This window comes from Parasteatoda tepidariorum, chromosome X1 (genome assembly GCF_043381705.1).
Source record: "Parasteatoda tepidariorum isolate YZ-2023 chromosome X1, CAS_Ptep_4.0, whole genome shotgun sequence".
NCBI lineage: Eukaryota > Metazoa > Arthropoda > Arachnida > Araneae > Theridiidae > Parasteatoda > Parasteatoda tepidariorum.
In genome coordinates this window covers 58,875,215-58,889,665 of record NC_092214.1, presented here as the reverse complement: position 1 = coordinate 58,889,665, position 14,451 = coordinate 58,875,215, and the positions used below count along the sequence as shown (strand labels likewise).

Here is a 14,451-nt window from a genome sequence, read left to right as displayed (position 1 = left end):
GCCTGTTGCTAAGAAATGGCGTTACTGTCTCTCTCGCTTGTCTAGGCAATCGCTGCTCTCGAAATTACTTATAAATGTAGTGTGCACATTTTAAAACTTCCGTAGAGGAATCGAGTGAAGTCTAAAAGCTCTAAAAAACACAATTCTTCTTTCTGTGACACATCGCAATTGCGGGCCGTATTGATACGAACCGGGGGCCGGATGTGGCCCGCGGGCTGTATCTTTGACATGACTGCTTTAAATGAATGTACAGTGCGCAAAAAAATAAATGGACCCACCGGAATAATTTTTAATCTTAAGTTCGGATCCTCATGTTCTTGGACTCATTCTTAATGGTTCGAGAGGGTGACATCAAATACACTAATTAATTAATCCAAACGATATTTTAAGTTAGGATTCAGATTTCTGACTCCCAAAATATAGTAGTTTCAATCTGGAAATATTGTTTTAATAGTTTTTTCAAGACCGCGCTTGAAAGTTAGGACCCTTTAATGTTAACTTTAGTTTTTGCGTATTTCACTATATCCCAATTTTTTTTTAACAAATTGAAAAAGTTTTGCATACAATTCCAATCAGATCAATCAATTCCTATTCGTTTTTGTAAAGATAATTTCATGCAAAATAAAACTTTTAGTAAACATTTATTATTACTTTATTTAAGAGAAGTCGAGAAACTTAAGAAATGTAAGGTATACAATTTTTTCATCATTTGCAATTGGGATATAGTGATTAAAATACAAAATTTAAGAAAAATCAGTCAACTGAGTCCTGAGAAATAAAATAAAAACTCTTATTTTTCGAAATTTGGTCCCCTAACTTCTTAATTTTTAGTGTCCATTTTTTGTGTCTTAAAATTCGTAACTATGACAGCAAAAGCAAATTTAAATCGTAGAGGAAAGAGTGTTTCGCGTTGATATGTGGTGCACAATAATTAATTAACTGTGTGAAAGGTTATTCGTTGCAGGCGTATGTCAATATGTAAAAAGCTTCTGAGGGACGAAACAGAAATCTTTTGCAGAGCAGCCATATGTGGCAATTTTTTTTAAAATTGTAAGTTAATATTCGTTTCTCGAAAGCAAATTTAAAATTTGTAAGTTGAAAAATAATTACAAATTTTAGCTATTGTGTTTGAATTTTATATTTTAAGCCAATTAGGGATGAGATTCTTCCGCTTTTTAGCGGATTTCCGCTATTTTCACTTTTATCTCTTAAATTTCAGCTTTTTTTTATCAAAAATTCAGATTTTCTAAAAATTTCATTTTTTTTATAAGTATTCCGCTTTTTCAGAAAATTCTCCGATTTTCAAAGAGAAGCAGAAAATTCAAACTACATAGCTACCAATCCTTTCTCATTTTTACTTATTTTACGTATTTTCTCCCCTTTTACACGCAGCAGATAAGATTTTCCGAATTTTTTACCCGCCCTCCAGATGGATCCGATTTTCATAGTTCAAACGACGCTGCTTCTGACAAGCCTTTCAGAGGTCCCAAGTCTGGAATCTGCTAATATCTCGATTCTTATTCACACGATTTTAATATCAAACATAGCTTTTCATATTTTCGTGTTGTGATTCTTATTCTTGCGATTTGAATATTGTACGTTGCGATTCTTATTTACGAGATTTAAAAATCCGATATTGTGATTCGTATTTACGCCTTTTTAAAAACCTATGTAGCGATTCGTATTCACGCAAGTTTAAAATTCAATGTCTTGATTTGCTCATGCGGTTTATAATATCAAACATTGATTTTCGTATTTATACGTGATTTTAAAATAAGGCATTGGGATTCGCATTCACGCATTCTAAAAATTATGCATCATAATTCTTATTTATGCAATCTAAAAATTACGCATCATGATTCGTATTTACGCAATCTAAAAATTATGAATCGTGATTTGTATTTACGCGTTTTAAAAATTCTATATCCCAGTTTGTATTTTCTCATTTTCAAAATCGTATATCTAGTTTCATATTCATGTGATTTCAAAATCCATAATTGTTATTCATATTCACGCAATTTTAAGATCAACTATCGCGATTCTTGTAAGAAGTAAATTTTTTTTAAAATTAGTTACTATAAAGGTGACTGTTTTTCTAACGACGATTATTAGTATATGTAAGTGTTACAACATCAGAGAAACTGGAAGGGAATATATTCAAAACTTACATTCTGTGCTTGCAAAGAAGAAAAAATAGGATTTGTCACAAGATGTTTGAAGATGGACTAACGACTAAATATAGCAAACATAAAAGATATAGCAAACAAAAGCAATCACTTAAAAAGGGATTTAATTTAATTTTTTTTTTTTTGGAAAAAGAGTTAATTAACTCATCATCAAAATTTTATTTATAATTGCTGTTATTTATGCTATAAAATGCAAAATTCTTATCAAATAAAAAACAATTATCTAAACAGTTGCTGATTGTCATGTAATTTTTCAAACTAAAATAGCAATTTTTGTATGTTAAGGAGTTACTATATATTTCTACTTCACTGTTATTGATATGTTTCAGAGGGCTCTAGTTAGATTAGACTATAATATGAACATAATGATTCGGTCCATTGTTAAAGTTTTTTTTCCCAATATAATTTAAAAAGTAATATTACTGATATATTTGCTATAAATCACATAACAGTATTTATTAAAAGAAATGAAATATTAATGTATATTCTCAGTAGTTTTAATTTGCTAAACCAGGTAGTTTTTCAAGTAATAATTGTCTCTTATGTGAACTGAGGAAAAATATAATTTCCAGCTTTATTTTTTCAATTGGTAATTTTTTTTCTCACTAAATGTTAAGTATCAATGCAATCATTTATATAATAATAGATTAGTGCACAATTGTATATCAACACATTATTTATTACCTTAAACTGTCTGGAATTTATTATTAAAGGGTTGCGCTTGCGTAAAATTTACTATCGTGGAAATTCAGCTTTTTTGCGTTTTGGCTAATCTCATCCCTGGCCAATGGACTTAACTCTTTTTCTCAAATGGAGAAATTAACATTTTGCGGACATAGATGTTCACTTTAAAAGCATTTTTGAAAAGAAAAAGGAATTGCAGGGAGAAATTTTAAAAGTATCTTTGTATTTATTTACAATATATTAACATCGAGTCCCCTGATTAAAATACTTGCTAATTTCTTAGATTTTCTGGAATTGCCTATCAGTCAAAAGATTGGCTAAAACATGCAGGACTTGGTGTCAAAACCATAATCAGTCGCTGTGTGTATTTTTGCATTTTCCCTCATTTTATTAATACAGTGTAACGTCCCATATCCGGACGTCCTTTTTCCGGAAGTGTCGATTTCCCGGACACTTTTTAACAATCAAAATAAACAAACATTTCTTCATCTTCCCCTCTCCTTTAAAAAAAAAAAAAGGAAGTCTTTTGACAGGTTTTCCCCCTTTTCAGCTTCTAAAGATCTATGCATTGAACCCATAAATCAACAGAAAAGAGAACAGAAGATCTACTAAGACCATGACTCTCCACCTCTGGAATGCAGGAAAAAGGCGGGGGGGGGGATTTGTTTTCAAAGGAGCACAACCAAGTCCCCTCCCTCCCCCTTCTTTCCTATGCAGCTGGCTAGTAAAGGAGGCATTTCCTGGAACCCTTTTATTTGAGTGTCAGGGGAAGAAGAAATACTGTGAAAAAGGGTAAACACAGCAAATGTTAAAGTGGAGGAGGAATCCCCTTTAGTCACACAAAAAAAAATAAAGAGAACCCAATCAGCATGCCACGCCTTTATGCTTGATTGATAGCCCATTATGGGAGAGAAAATAGGAATTTGTCACTACCCCGCCCTCAACTTGAATGACAAGTAAGGAGGAAATGAATTTTTCTTCTCCACCTACCCACCTTAATGAATGACAGGAATTTCCCCTTCTTGCTTGAATCGTTCTCCTTCTAGTTCAAAATGGTGGAGAGAGCAATTAATATTTTTCATAACTTTGAATTTTTTTCGTTTTCTATATCTATTTTTAAAATGGCAATAATTATTTTTCTTCTAATATCTTGTTTATGATTGATTAGATATCATTCTAATACTAAAACATTATTGCCCGAAAAATAATGTTTATTTATTTTCTGCTTCTTAGATTCAGATCATTTTAAGCTTTGTTTACCTTGGAGGTCAATTATACGGAAAAATCAAATATACGGACTTCGGGAAGTCCCGCCTATTCCGGATACGCGACTTTCCACTGTATATCCCAAATATTTTTTTTATTCTGTTCATCAAAACTCAGTATGCAACTACTACAACCAAGATATTTAAAGCACACTTTTAACATCTGCTGAAATGGAATTTTCGTCACATTTCTATTTTCAATTTAAATTTTGTTACACCTTTTTATATTAAGCTAGTTTGTTTGAAATAAAGAAAATATAAAAGTATACTTGTTTTTAATTTGTAGAATTAGTTACAAATTAATACTAGATTAACTTTAGTTATTTAAGATTAATATATTGCTCTAAATTTTTTAGTTTTAGAGCCACCTGATTTAGGATTCAGTGACATCTCGGGACTGGGGTTTTCTGGTCTAGGTTCACCTGGACTAGGATCGCCAGGGCTCGGAACTTATGGATTAGCCCGTTACGGCTTAGGCGCCGGTGGATCTGGAGTTGTAAAGGAGCAAGTTAAAAGAGCTACTACTACAAAAAGTAGACTCTTTGGCGAAGGAAAAGCTACTCCTGAGAGAACTTATGGTAAGTATGTTTTTTAAATTCCTTTATACTAAAGATTCCCTTTATACTATACAATTAATCTTTTGTTATTGATAAATGACATTTTTGTTTAATATTATCAACTAGATTAATGTACCAAAATTTAGAAAATGGTGCAATACTAACTTGTAAAACTCATAAAAATTTTAACCAATTGAGAATTATACAGTGTAACGTCCCATATCCGGACGTCCCTTTTCTGGAACGATCGATTTCCTGGACACTTTTTAACAATCAAAATAAAAATTTCTTCATCTTCTCTCTTCAAAAAAAAAGAAAGAAAAAGAGGTCTTTTGACATGTTTTTTCCTTTCCTAGCTTCTAGTGATTTATGCATTGAGCCCATAAATCAACAGAAAGGGGAGCAGAAGATCTACCAAGACCTTACCCTTAGTGAAGACCCTCCTCTGGAATGCTGGAATCCACAACTGAGTCCCCTTCCCCCATTTTGCCTATACAGCTGGCTAGTAAAAGAGGCATTTTCTGGAACCTTTTTATTAGACAGTTAGGGAAAGAAGAAATACTGTGAAAAAGGGTAAACACAGCAAATGTTAAAGTGGAGAGGGAATCACGTTCAGTCAAACAAGAAAAAATAAAGCGAACCCAATCAGCATGCCACGCCTTTATGCTTAATTGATAGCCAATGATGGGAGAGAAAATAAGAATTAGTCACTTTTCTGCCCTCAACTTGAATGACAAGTACGGAGAAAATGAATTTTTCTTCTCCCCCTACCTACCTTAATGAATGACCAGAATTTCCCCTTCTTGCTTGAATTGTTCTAGTTCAAAATGGTGGAGAGAGCAATTTATTAATATTTTCATAACTAAAATTTTTTTTCGTTTTCAAATTTTTTTTTTTTATAATAGCAATAATTATTTTTTTTGTAATAATTTGTTTTTGATTGATTATATATCATTCTAATACTAAAACATTATTGCCTGAAAAAAATGTTTATTTTCTTTTGCTTCTTAAATTCAGATCGTTTATTAGATCATTTTAAGCTTTGTTTACCTTGGGGGTCTTTTATACGAAAAAATCTAATATCTGGACTTTCGGAAGTCCCACCGATTCCGGATACGCGACTTTCCACTGTATATATATATATAATATAATATAATATAAATTATGTTGAAAGTAACTGCATATTAACCAGGATTCGTGATATTTTTGAATTAAATCAGATTTTTTTGATTTTTATTCAAATGCACTGTAAGAAATTTAATTTATAAAAATACTTTATAAATGTTTAGTCAAAATTAAATTAACATTTAATTTTGACTAAATATATGTAATAATTAATATATTTAATATATATATATAATAATATATTTAGTTATAATANATACTTTATAAATGTTTAGTCAAAATTAAATTAACATTAAAACTATATTATAACAATATTTTAGGAGCTCTAACTTACTAAAATAATTTTTCGTTATAATACATAACTTTGAATGCATGGCAACCATTTTGGAACAAATGCATGATTGAAATTTAAAGACTGGATGAATTAGAGAATTTAAAGAGTACTTCAGGGGTCTGTTTAGGTTTTTTTGAGAGGCACCTATTTTGTGAAAATTTAGACATAATTTGTGAAAATAAAAAATTATATTAAAAAATCAACACAAAAATATTCTAAAAATATGGATTTATCGTTTCTTACGAGACACAGAAATAAAATTTTAAGAAAAAATATTTTGTGAAATTATTTTACAGTTTTTCCTAAAGTTGAATTTGTGAAGGTACCGCTAAACGGTAGTAAATTTGGCTTGGACAGACCCCTATACTTAAACTATTCAAGCAAAGTTTCAATTAGCAAACCATAATTTTAATTTAAAATTGTGACTTCTTTTTTCCCCTCTTGATTTTTAAAATGACAAAATAAATGTAATAGATTGTGTTTATAAATGTAGTCGTTCATGAAAAAAATAAATAAATCTTTACTCTATATATTTTTATATTAAAATATTCATTTTCAATCCTACATCAATAAAATATAATGCAGATTTTAATTCCATGCTTTTTTAATCAAAAGGTAGAATTTTAATTAACATTATTTTAAATTTTTTTTTGAAAAAAATTCATGTTTATTAATTACTTTCTACAGCTATGCAAGTCTATATTAAGACAGCATTAAATGTTTACTTTAATCCGTACTTTCAATCTCAAGAATCAATAGATTTTTGAAAATAAAATTTCAAATGTGTTGGAATTTAACATACATCAAGAAAGTAATTTCGTTAACTAAAATTAATTAATGTAGTAATTTATTTAAAATGAATTTTAAAACTGAAAATAATAAAAGTATCAATAATTGAAACACTGTTTTTTAACTTTTTAAATCAATATATATTTAAAAACAATCAGTTGATTTAAATCAATGATTTTTTAAAAAAAATCATTTGATTTAAATCATTTGATTTAAATCGTGATTTAAATCATGATTTAAATCGTGATTTAAACCCTGATATTAACCAGATTTTTGTTTGATTGTTAACAGTTTAATCTTCTTTATAATTTATTGAATTTCAAATTAGTTTCAATCATTTTATCTTATTTAGAAAGATTTCAAAAGCTATTTCACTTAGTTCTTCCATTTCATCTAATTTTATGTTAGTTTAATGTTGCTTCCTTATTAATAAATATTCTTGGTAACATTCAATGTTTATCCTGTGATATGTATGTGTATAAGTGAGGTTAGAAAGGAAAGTTATAACTTAACTATTTTGAAGTGTTGATGACCATTTCAGATTTTCCAAGCACGTGCTAGAGAACTTTTTGAACTTGTAATTCCTGATTAATTTTTCATGCCTGTCAACTTTTATGCTGTTTACAAAAAAATTTCTAGTAATATGCCAATTTTATCATTTAATATATTACTCTGGCTTTGAAAATTTGATTTAAAGTTATTTTTACCACCACAAAATAAAAAATTTTAAATACCTATATAAGAATCCTGAAAATTATTTGTTATGTGTGTAAAAACCTGACAAAAATTAAACTTTGATAATAATTTAAATGTTTTTTACTTTGTGTTTCAACTATCACAATGGAAAATCTTTTGCGCAAATTGTAAAAGTTGACAGCTATTATTTTCCTCAATTGTGTTCATTTGAAAATAAAATATAAAAAAAAGTTATTGTAAATTAGAACTTAAGATAGATAGGTACTAAATGTTCTTGAGGATAAATTACTAAATTTTAAGAAAAAATATTTTATATTTGTTAGGCCTGATGAAATCAAAATGTATGTCTGTTTTATCCTGGACTGGTCTCAGTGCTGTACTTTTACCAGTCCAAGGTATGTGCAATAGGTTCAGCTAGCACAAATATATTTTCCTGCATACTTAAACTCTTGTAAAATGTAAAATTTAATGTTCTTAGTAAAGTTATAAATTTTTAAACTATTCCAAAAAATATTTAGTATTAAATTCCTGATTAATTTCATTTCATTTTGTTTGTGCACACTATTTGTAAACTAAGTTTAATTGTCTTAATACCATGTAGGGCCCCTGGGCACTGAAATATTTTGGGCTTCATAACATGTCTCATTGTTTGAAATCGAACTAAAAAACTTCACAAACGTGAAATAAAATTTTTAAGATATTCAGTAATTTAAACAAATTTTGATTACCCCAAAAACTAGATGAACATAAAATAAAGCATTTTTAAACTGCATAATTTTTTGAAAAAAAAAATAGAGATTCTAATTAGTGCCAATACTCTAATATTATTTTCAAATCTATGGAAGCCAATTTAAATAATCAAATTAAAAAAAAACGTAAAGTATAACAAAACAAGAAAAAAAATGAAATAGTATGAAATATTTTGTCAAACTTAGCAGTCATTAAGACATCCTAAAATGCACATCAGCCATAACAGTTTAAAAGGTTGCTGTGTCATAGTGATCTGTAATTCTAAACTCTTTCAATTATTACTTAAGCCATTTTTAAATGCTAAACAGAGTTGGTGTTGATCAAGCATTTTTAGTGGCATAACTTAAAATAAAATTTACTCACATTAATTTATTTTACAAGCGTGTATGAATCTTTCTGGCACAAATTGAGTAGTAAGTGAGATATGAGTACCTAAAAACATCATTGGAACGTTGAAAAATAGATATTGCTTGCCTTTTTAAGTTTTCCTGGTAATAAACTATACAAATTATTAGTGTTTGCATGATAATCACTATTTGTAGGAAGAAATACAAAATGTACACTTTATACAATAGAATATATTTATTTTAAAATATATATAGGACAATGTTGTTTTTATTTTTTTTTGATACAATTTATAAAAAGTAAGATTCTCAAGGGTCCATGGATACTGCCCAGGTTTGCACATGCGTAATGACTGTACTGATGAATATCCTAATTCATCAATAAGCTTAGAACAAAAGAATTCTAAATAAATGTTCTGAAAAAAATTCTTTTTTCTGAAGTGCTTGACAAAATTAGTTAACAAACAATATTAATTGAAATTTTTTACCTTCATTTAAGATTTGTATAGATTTTTGCATAAAAAATCAAAATTGATAAAGAAGCAACTCTTCTGTTCATTAATATTTTTATTAGTATTGCTAGTCTTAAGTCGCGACAAGATAAGTAGCTAATTATGGTTTCTTAATATTTTTTTAAAATTATTTTACATTTTTAGAGATCATGTGTTCTTAAATTTCTAAATTTCACCCTCGCCTTAAAACCAAACAATTTATTTTAATTGCACTTTTAATTTGATTTACTATTAATCTGGTTCGTAATGAGCAAAATCTTTGTGAAAGATTGGGTCTTAAAAGAAATAATAATTAACAAAACTTTTTCTAAATAATTAAAAAAACTGCTAAGAAGTGTGTAACATTAAAAATGTGCTTTATGGAAATTATAAAAATTTGCTTTATATCAGTTCAAATATAGTGATACCAAATTATTAATCTACTATACATATAATATTTTACTACAATAATTATTGTAACTCATTATTAAAAATTCTCTTAAAAAAGAAATCTTAATTAGTTTTAAAGATAATGAATAATAAAAGCAGTACAGAATTAAAAAAGTATTGTATACAAACTGCAAAATTTGTGAACATTTGTTCCGAAATTATATTCCGTTAATTAATATCCTAGTTGAATATACATATTCCTTAAGTTGTAACTATATATAAATGTTAAAAATGCTGATTAAGGAAGGTTCATCTTAAGTGCTTCAATGACTTGAAGATTTCTTTATGTAGTGTTTCTTTTACTCTTATTTAAGTTTGGAGAAATTAAAACAGATTTCTGGATAGCCAGTTTTTCAGAATTTTTGGAATATAATTATTTTTGTAACAAAAAATTAAGAAAGATGTGAAAGAGAGTGGAAAATCTAGTGAGCATTGAGGATTTATCATAATCATTAGTTCAGGGTGTGGTTTGGCAATGCTATTAAATAAGATACAAGCTGTTGACCAATCTAGGCTATTTTTTTGTGTGCACAATTTTATCCTGTTGCAGTTTATATCTATTATGACCATTGAGTTAGGTTTGATTAAATCATAATGGATCACACCTACACTAGAGCACCAAACCTTCACAAGCAGTTTTTTCAATTATTTTGCTGTTTTGGTGATTCAGCCTTCTTCAAGTAACACGAAAACCAATCAACACTAGAACAAAATTCGCTATTAATATTCCTTATGGCCTGAGATGCTCTTGCTTCATATAAGAACTCGTAGTTCAAAATAAGGCTGTTTTCCGTCCATACCCTTTTGAATAGATATATTTTTTTCTTTTTCTTTAAGTGTTTCATAATTTGTAATGCTTATAATTTCTAAAAAAGTAGGTGAAAGATGTAATTTTTTTTAATAAAAGGGAAGAACAAAAAAAGAAAAAAGAAATAAACGAAATAAAAATAAATATTAAGCCAATGTCGAGTAATGGAATTGAGCAGTGCGGATGAAAGATGATGTCAAATTTGCAATTTAGCTCTTGAGCCTTATAGTTTTACAGTTTAATCAGTTTTGCTGATTATTTTTATTAGTTTATGAAGTTGAGATTTTTGTTTTACTTTGCATTGCATTTTTGTTACCACCTTTTTCTTATTATTAGTCTGCTTAGTTCTTGTTTCTCTTTTACATTGGTTTGTTAATTTTTATTGCATGTTGCTTAAATTTTTAGTTAGGCGCAACCCCATAACTGGAGAGGGCATTGGGAAAACTGAGAAGATAAAGGCTCGTGGTAAGTTTGCAATTTGATATATATTTTTCTTTCCTTTTTTTGTTGCTTTTTTTAAATCTTTACATATGTAAGAAAATTACATTTTTCTAGTAAAAACTTTTCTCTTGGTAATGGAGATTTTTTATCTATTCATGAAATTTTTCTTATTTTTAATGTTTAAACATCAACTTAGTAATATATTTGCAAAATATTAAAATCTCCTAAATAATAAAATTCATCAAAAACTGAAGAATCCCAAACTGATGCTTTTTAAATAATGAAATAAATAAATAAAAATTTTATCAAAAATAGATTTATCAAAAAAAAAAAATATTTCTAATATGACCATTGAGCTAGACTTGATTAAATCATATGGATCACTCCTGCACTAGATCACCAAACCTTCATAATCAGTTTTTAAATTATTATTTGCTGTGTTTTGGCGATTCCGCCTTCAACTAACACGAAAGCTAACCAACACTAGAACGAAATGCACACTTAGTATTCCCTATGGTCTGAGATGCTCTTATTTCATATAAGAACTCGTTCAAACTAAGCCTATTTTCCGACCATTTCCTTTTAAATAAAACTATTTAAAAAAAATGTTTCATAATTTTTAATGCTTGCAATTTCTTAAAAAGTAGGTGAAAGATGTAATTTTTTACTAAATGGGAAGAAGAAAAAGAAAGAAAAACAAATAGAAAGCCAAATGTTGAGTAATGGAATTGAGCAGAGGGCATGAAAGATGTTAAATTTGCAATTTAGCTCTTGAGCCTTATAACTTTACAGTTTAATCAGTTTTGCTGATTATTTTTATTAGTTTATGAAGTTGACATTTTTGTTTTTCTTTGCATTGCTTTTTTATTACTACCGTTTTTTTAATTATTAGTTTGCTTAGTTCTTGTTTCTCTTTAACATTGTTTTGTTAATTTTTATTGCATGTTGCTTAAATTTTTAGTTATGCGCAACCCCATAACTGGAGAGGGCATTGGGAAAACTGAGAAGATAAAGGATCGTGGTAAGTTTGCAATTTGATATATATTTTTCTTTCCTTTTTTTTGTTGCTTTTTTTAAATCTTTACATATGTAAGAAAATTACATTTTTCTAGTAAAAACTTTTCTCTTGGTAATGGAGATTTTTTATCTATTCATGAAATTTTTCTTATTTTTAATGTTTAAACATCAACTTAGTAATATATTTGCAAAAAATTAAAATCTCCTAAATAATAAAATTCATCAAAAACTGAAGAATACCAAACTGATGCTTTTTAAATAATGAAGTAAATAAATAAAAATTTTATCAAAAATAGATTCATCAAAAAAAAAAGTAATTCTAATATGACAATTGATCTAGATTTGATTAAATCATATGGATCACTCCTGCTCTAGATCACCAAACCTTCATAATCAGTTTTTAAATTATTATTTGCTGTGCTTTGGCGATTCCGCCTTCTTCAACTAACACGAAAGCCAACCAACACTAGAACGAAATGCACACTTAGTATACCCTATGGTCTGAGATGCTCTTGTTTCATATAAGAACTCGTTCAAAATAGGCCTATTTTCATACCATTTCCTTTTAAATAAAACTATTTAAAAAATAATGTTTCATAATTTTTAATGCTTGCAATTTCTTAAAAAGTAGGTGAAAGATGTAATTTTTTACTAAAAGGGAAGAAAAAAAAGAAAGAAAAACAAATAGAAAGCCAAATGTTGAGTAATGGAATTGAGCAGAGTGCATGAAAGATGTTAAATTTGCAATTTAGCTCTTGAACCTTATAACTTCACAGTTTAATCAGTTTTGCTGATTATTTTTATTAGTTTATGAAGTTGATATTTTTGTTTTACTTTGCATTGTTTTTTTATTACTACCTTAATGAATTCAGCACCAAAATTTAAAAAAAATGTTGCTGTTATTTGTGCTATAAAATGCAAAATTCATACGTAATGAAAAATAATTATGTAACTAGTTTCTGATTATTGTGTAATTTTTCAATCTAAAATAACAAATTTTGTATGTTGAGGAGCTACTATATGTTTGTACTTCCCAGTTATTGATATGTCCCACACAGATCTAGCTAGACTAGATTATAATATGAACATAGTGATTCCAATTGTAAAAGTTTATTTTCTTTTCTAAATAATTTATAAAGTCATGTTTCTGATATATTTGTTATAAATCATGTAATAGTATTTATTAAAGAAATGGAATGTTAATGTATATTCTCAGTAGTTTTAATTTACTAAACTAGTTAGTTTCTCAAATAATAATTGTGTGAACTGAAGAGAAATATAATTTCCAGCTTTATTTTTTCAATTGGAAATTTTACTTTTTACTGAATGTTAAGTATCAATGTAATCATTAATATATTAATAAATTAGTACACAATTTACAATTATTCAGTACACAATTTACAAAGTCAAATTGTGTGAACTGAATATTTATTTTCTTAAATTGTCTGGAATTTATTATTAAACAATTGCACACTCGTAAAATTTACTCGCTTTTTGACCAATCTCACATTTGCAATAAATTAAAATCTTCTAAATAATAAAATTAATTAAGAACTGAAGAATACCAAACTGAAGCTTTTAAAATAATTAAAAAAAGAAATAAAAATCTTATCATAAATAGATTTATCAAAAATATACATATGTATATAAAGATAGACAAAAGTGATGTTTTTTTAAATCATATTGCATGACACAAAAGTTTGTTTTAAAATAAATTAACAGTTGTGTTCACGAATGAAAAAAAAACTGCAATTTAAATGCAAATTAAATATTTTAATTAAAAATTTTTAAGTGATCTAAAATGATTTTAAATAAGATTGATTTCAATTAAAATGATTTTAAATATTAGGTTTTTAAGAAAAATATGAGGAAATGGAACGATAACTGGCTAAAAGTCACTTGATTTATTGAGCAAATGCACACCACTAAAGAGTGATTAATGAAATTAAAACAGGTTTTCAAATTTTTATAGTTTACTTCTTATGTTTCTTAACAAATCAAAAGTTTTTTTTGTATTAAGTTTCAGAAGAGGCCCGTGAGCAACCCAATGCTGAAGCTCCTCCTGAAATCTAACAAGAAGTGAGATCAAGAAGGCCACCTGGTGGAAAGTAGTGCAGAGTTTTCTGGTTGCTTTATGTGATATCATCTACTCTATTGTATAATCCACATCCATTAAATGTGCAATACTCATTAAACTCATGAAATATTTAAGTGTGCATCATCTTTTTTTATTTTATTTGTACTGTGGTGTTAGTACCAATTTCCTTTAATATTACAGCTTTTTTTTCCCTACTGTTTCTTACGCTTTTTATTAAAAAGAATTAAAAATGAATTTAGATAATTCAAAAGTAATTTAATAAGTTATGAAAATAAAAGTTATTAAATTAATCTCAAAGCACGAAATTTGAACAAAATTGATTGAATAGTTTCTGAGTTAACAGATTTTAAAAAGTCGTTTATTTAAAACTTGATTTCTTGAGAACTATTGATTTCTCAAGTACATTAAAATTTTGT

The 14,451-nt window shown here is 27.6% G+C and overlaps 1 protein-coding gene across 2 annotated transcripts in view; it reads left to right on the top strand.

Annotated features, from left to right (window-relative positions):
* The window catches only part of LOC107439167 (uncharacterized), a 42,602-nt gene extending 28,454 nt beyond the window's left edge, over positions 1 to 14,148 (top strand). Inside the window, exons 6-9 of one of the 2 annotated variants that reach the window (XM_016051656.3) lie at positions 4,492 to 4,713; positions 10,885 to 10,944; positions 11,882 to 11,941; positions 13,958 to 14,148. In XM_016051656.3, the coding sequence (XP_015907142.2) occupies positions 4,492 to 4,713; positions 10,885 to 10,944; positions 11,882 to 11,941; positions 13,958 to 14,010 (395 nt within the window). In that variant the 3' untranslated portion in view covers positions 14,011 to 14,148. The remainder of the gene's footprint in view (positions 1 to 4,491; positions 4,714 to 10,884; positions 10,945 to 11,881; positions 11,942 to 13,957) is intronic. The other variant, XM_016051657.4, reaches the window with a different exon arrangement.
* The last annotated feature ends 303 nt before the right edge of the window (positions 14,149 to 14,451 follow it).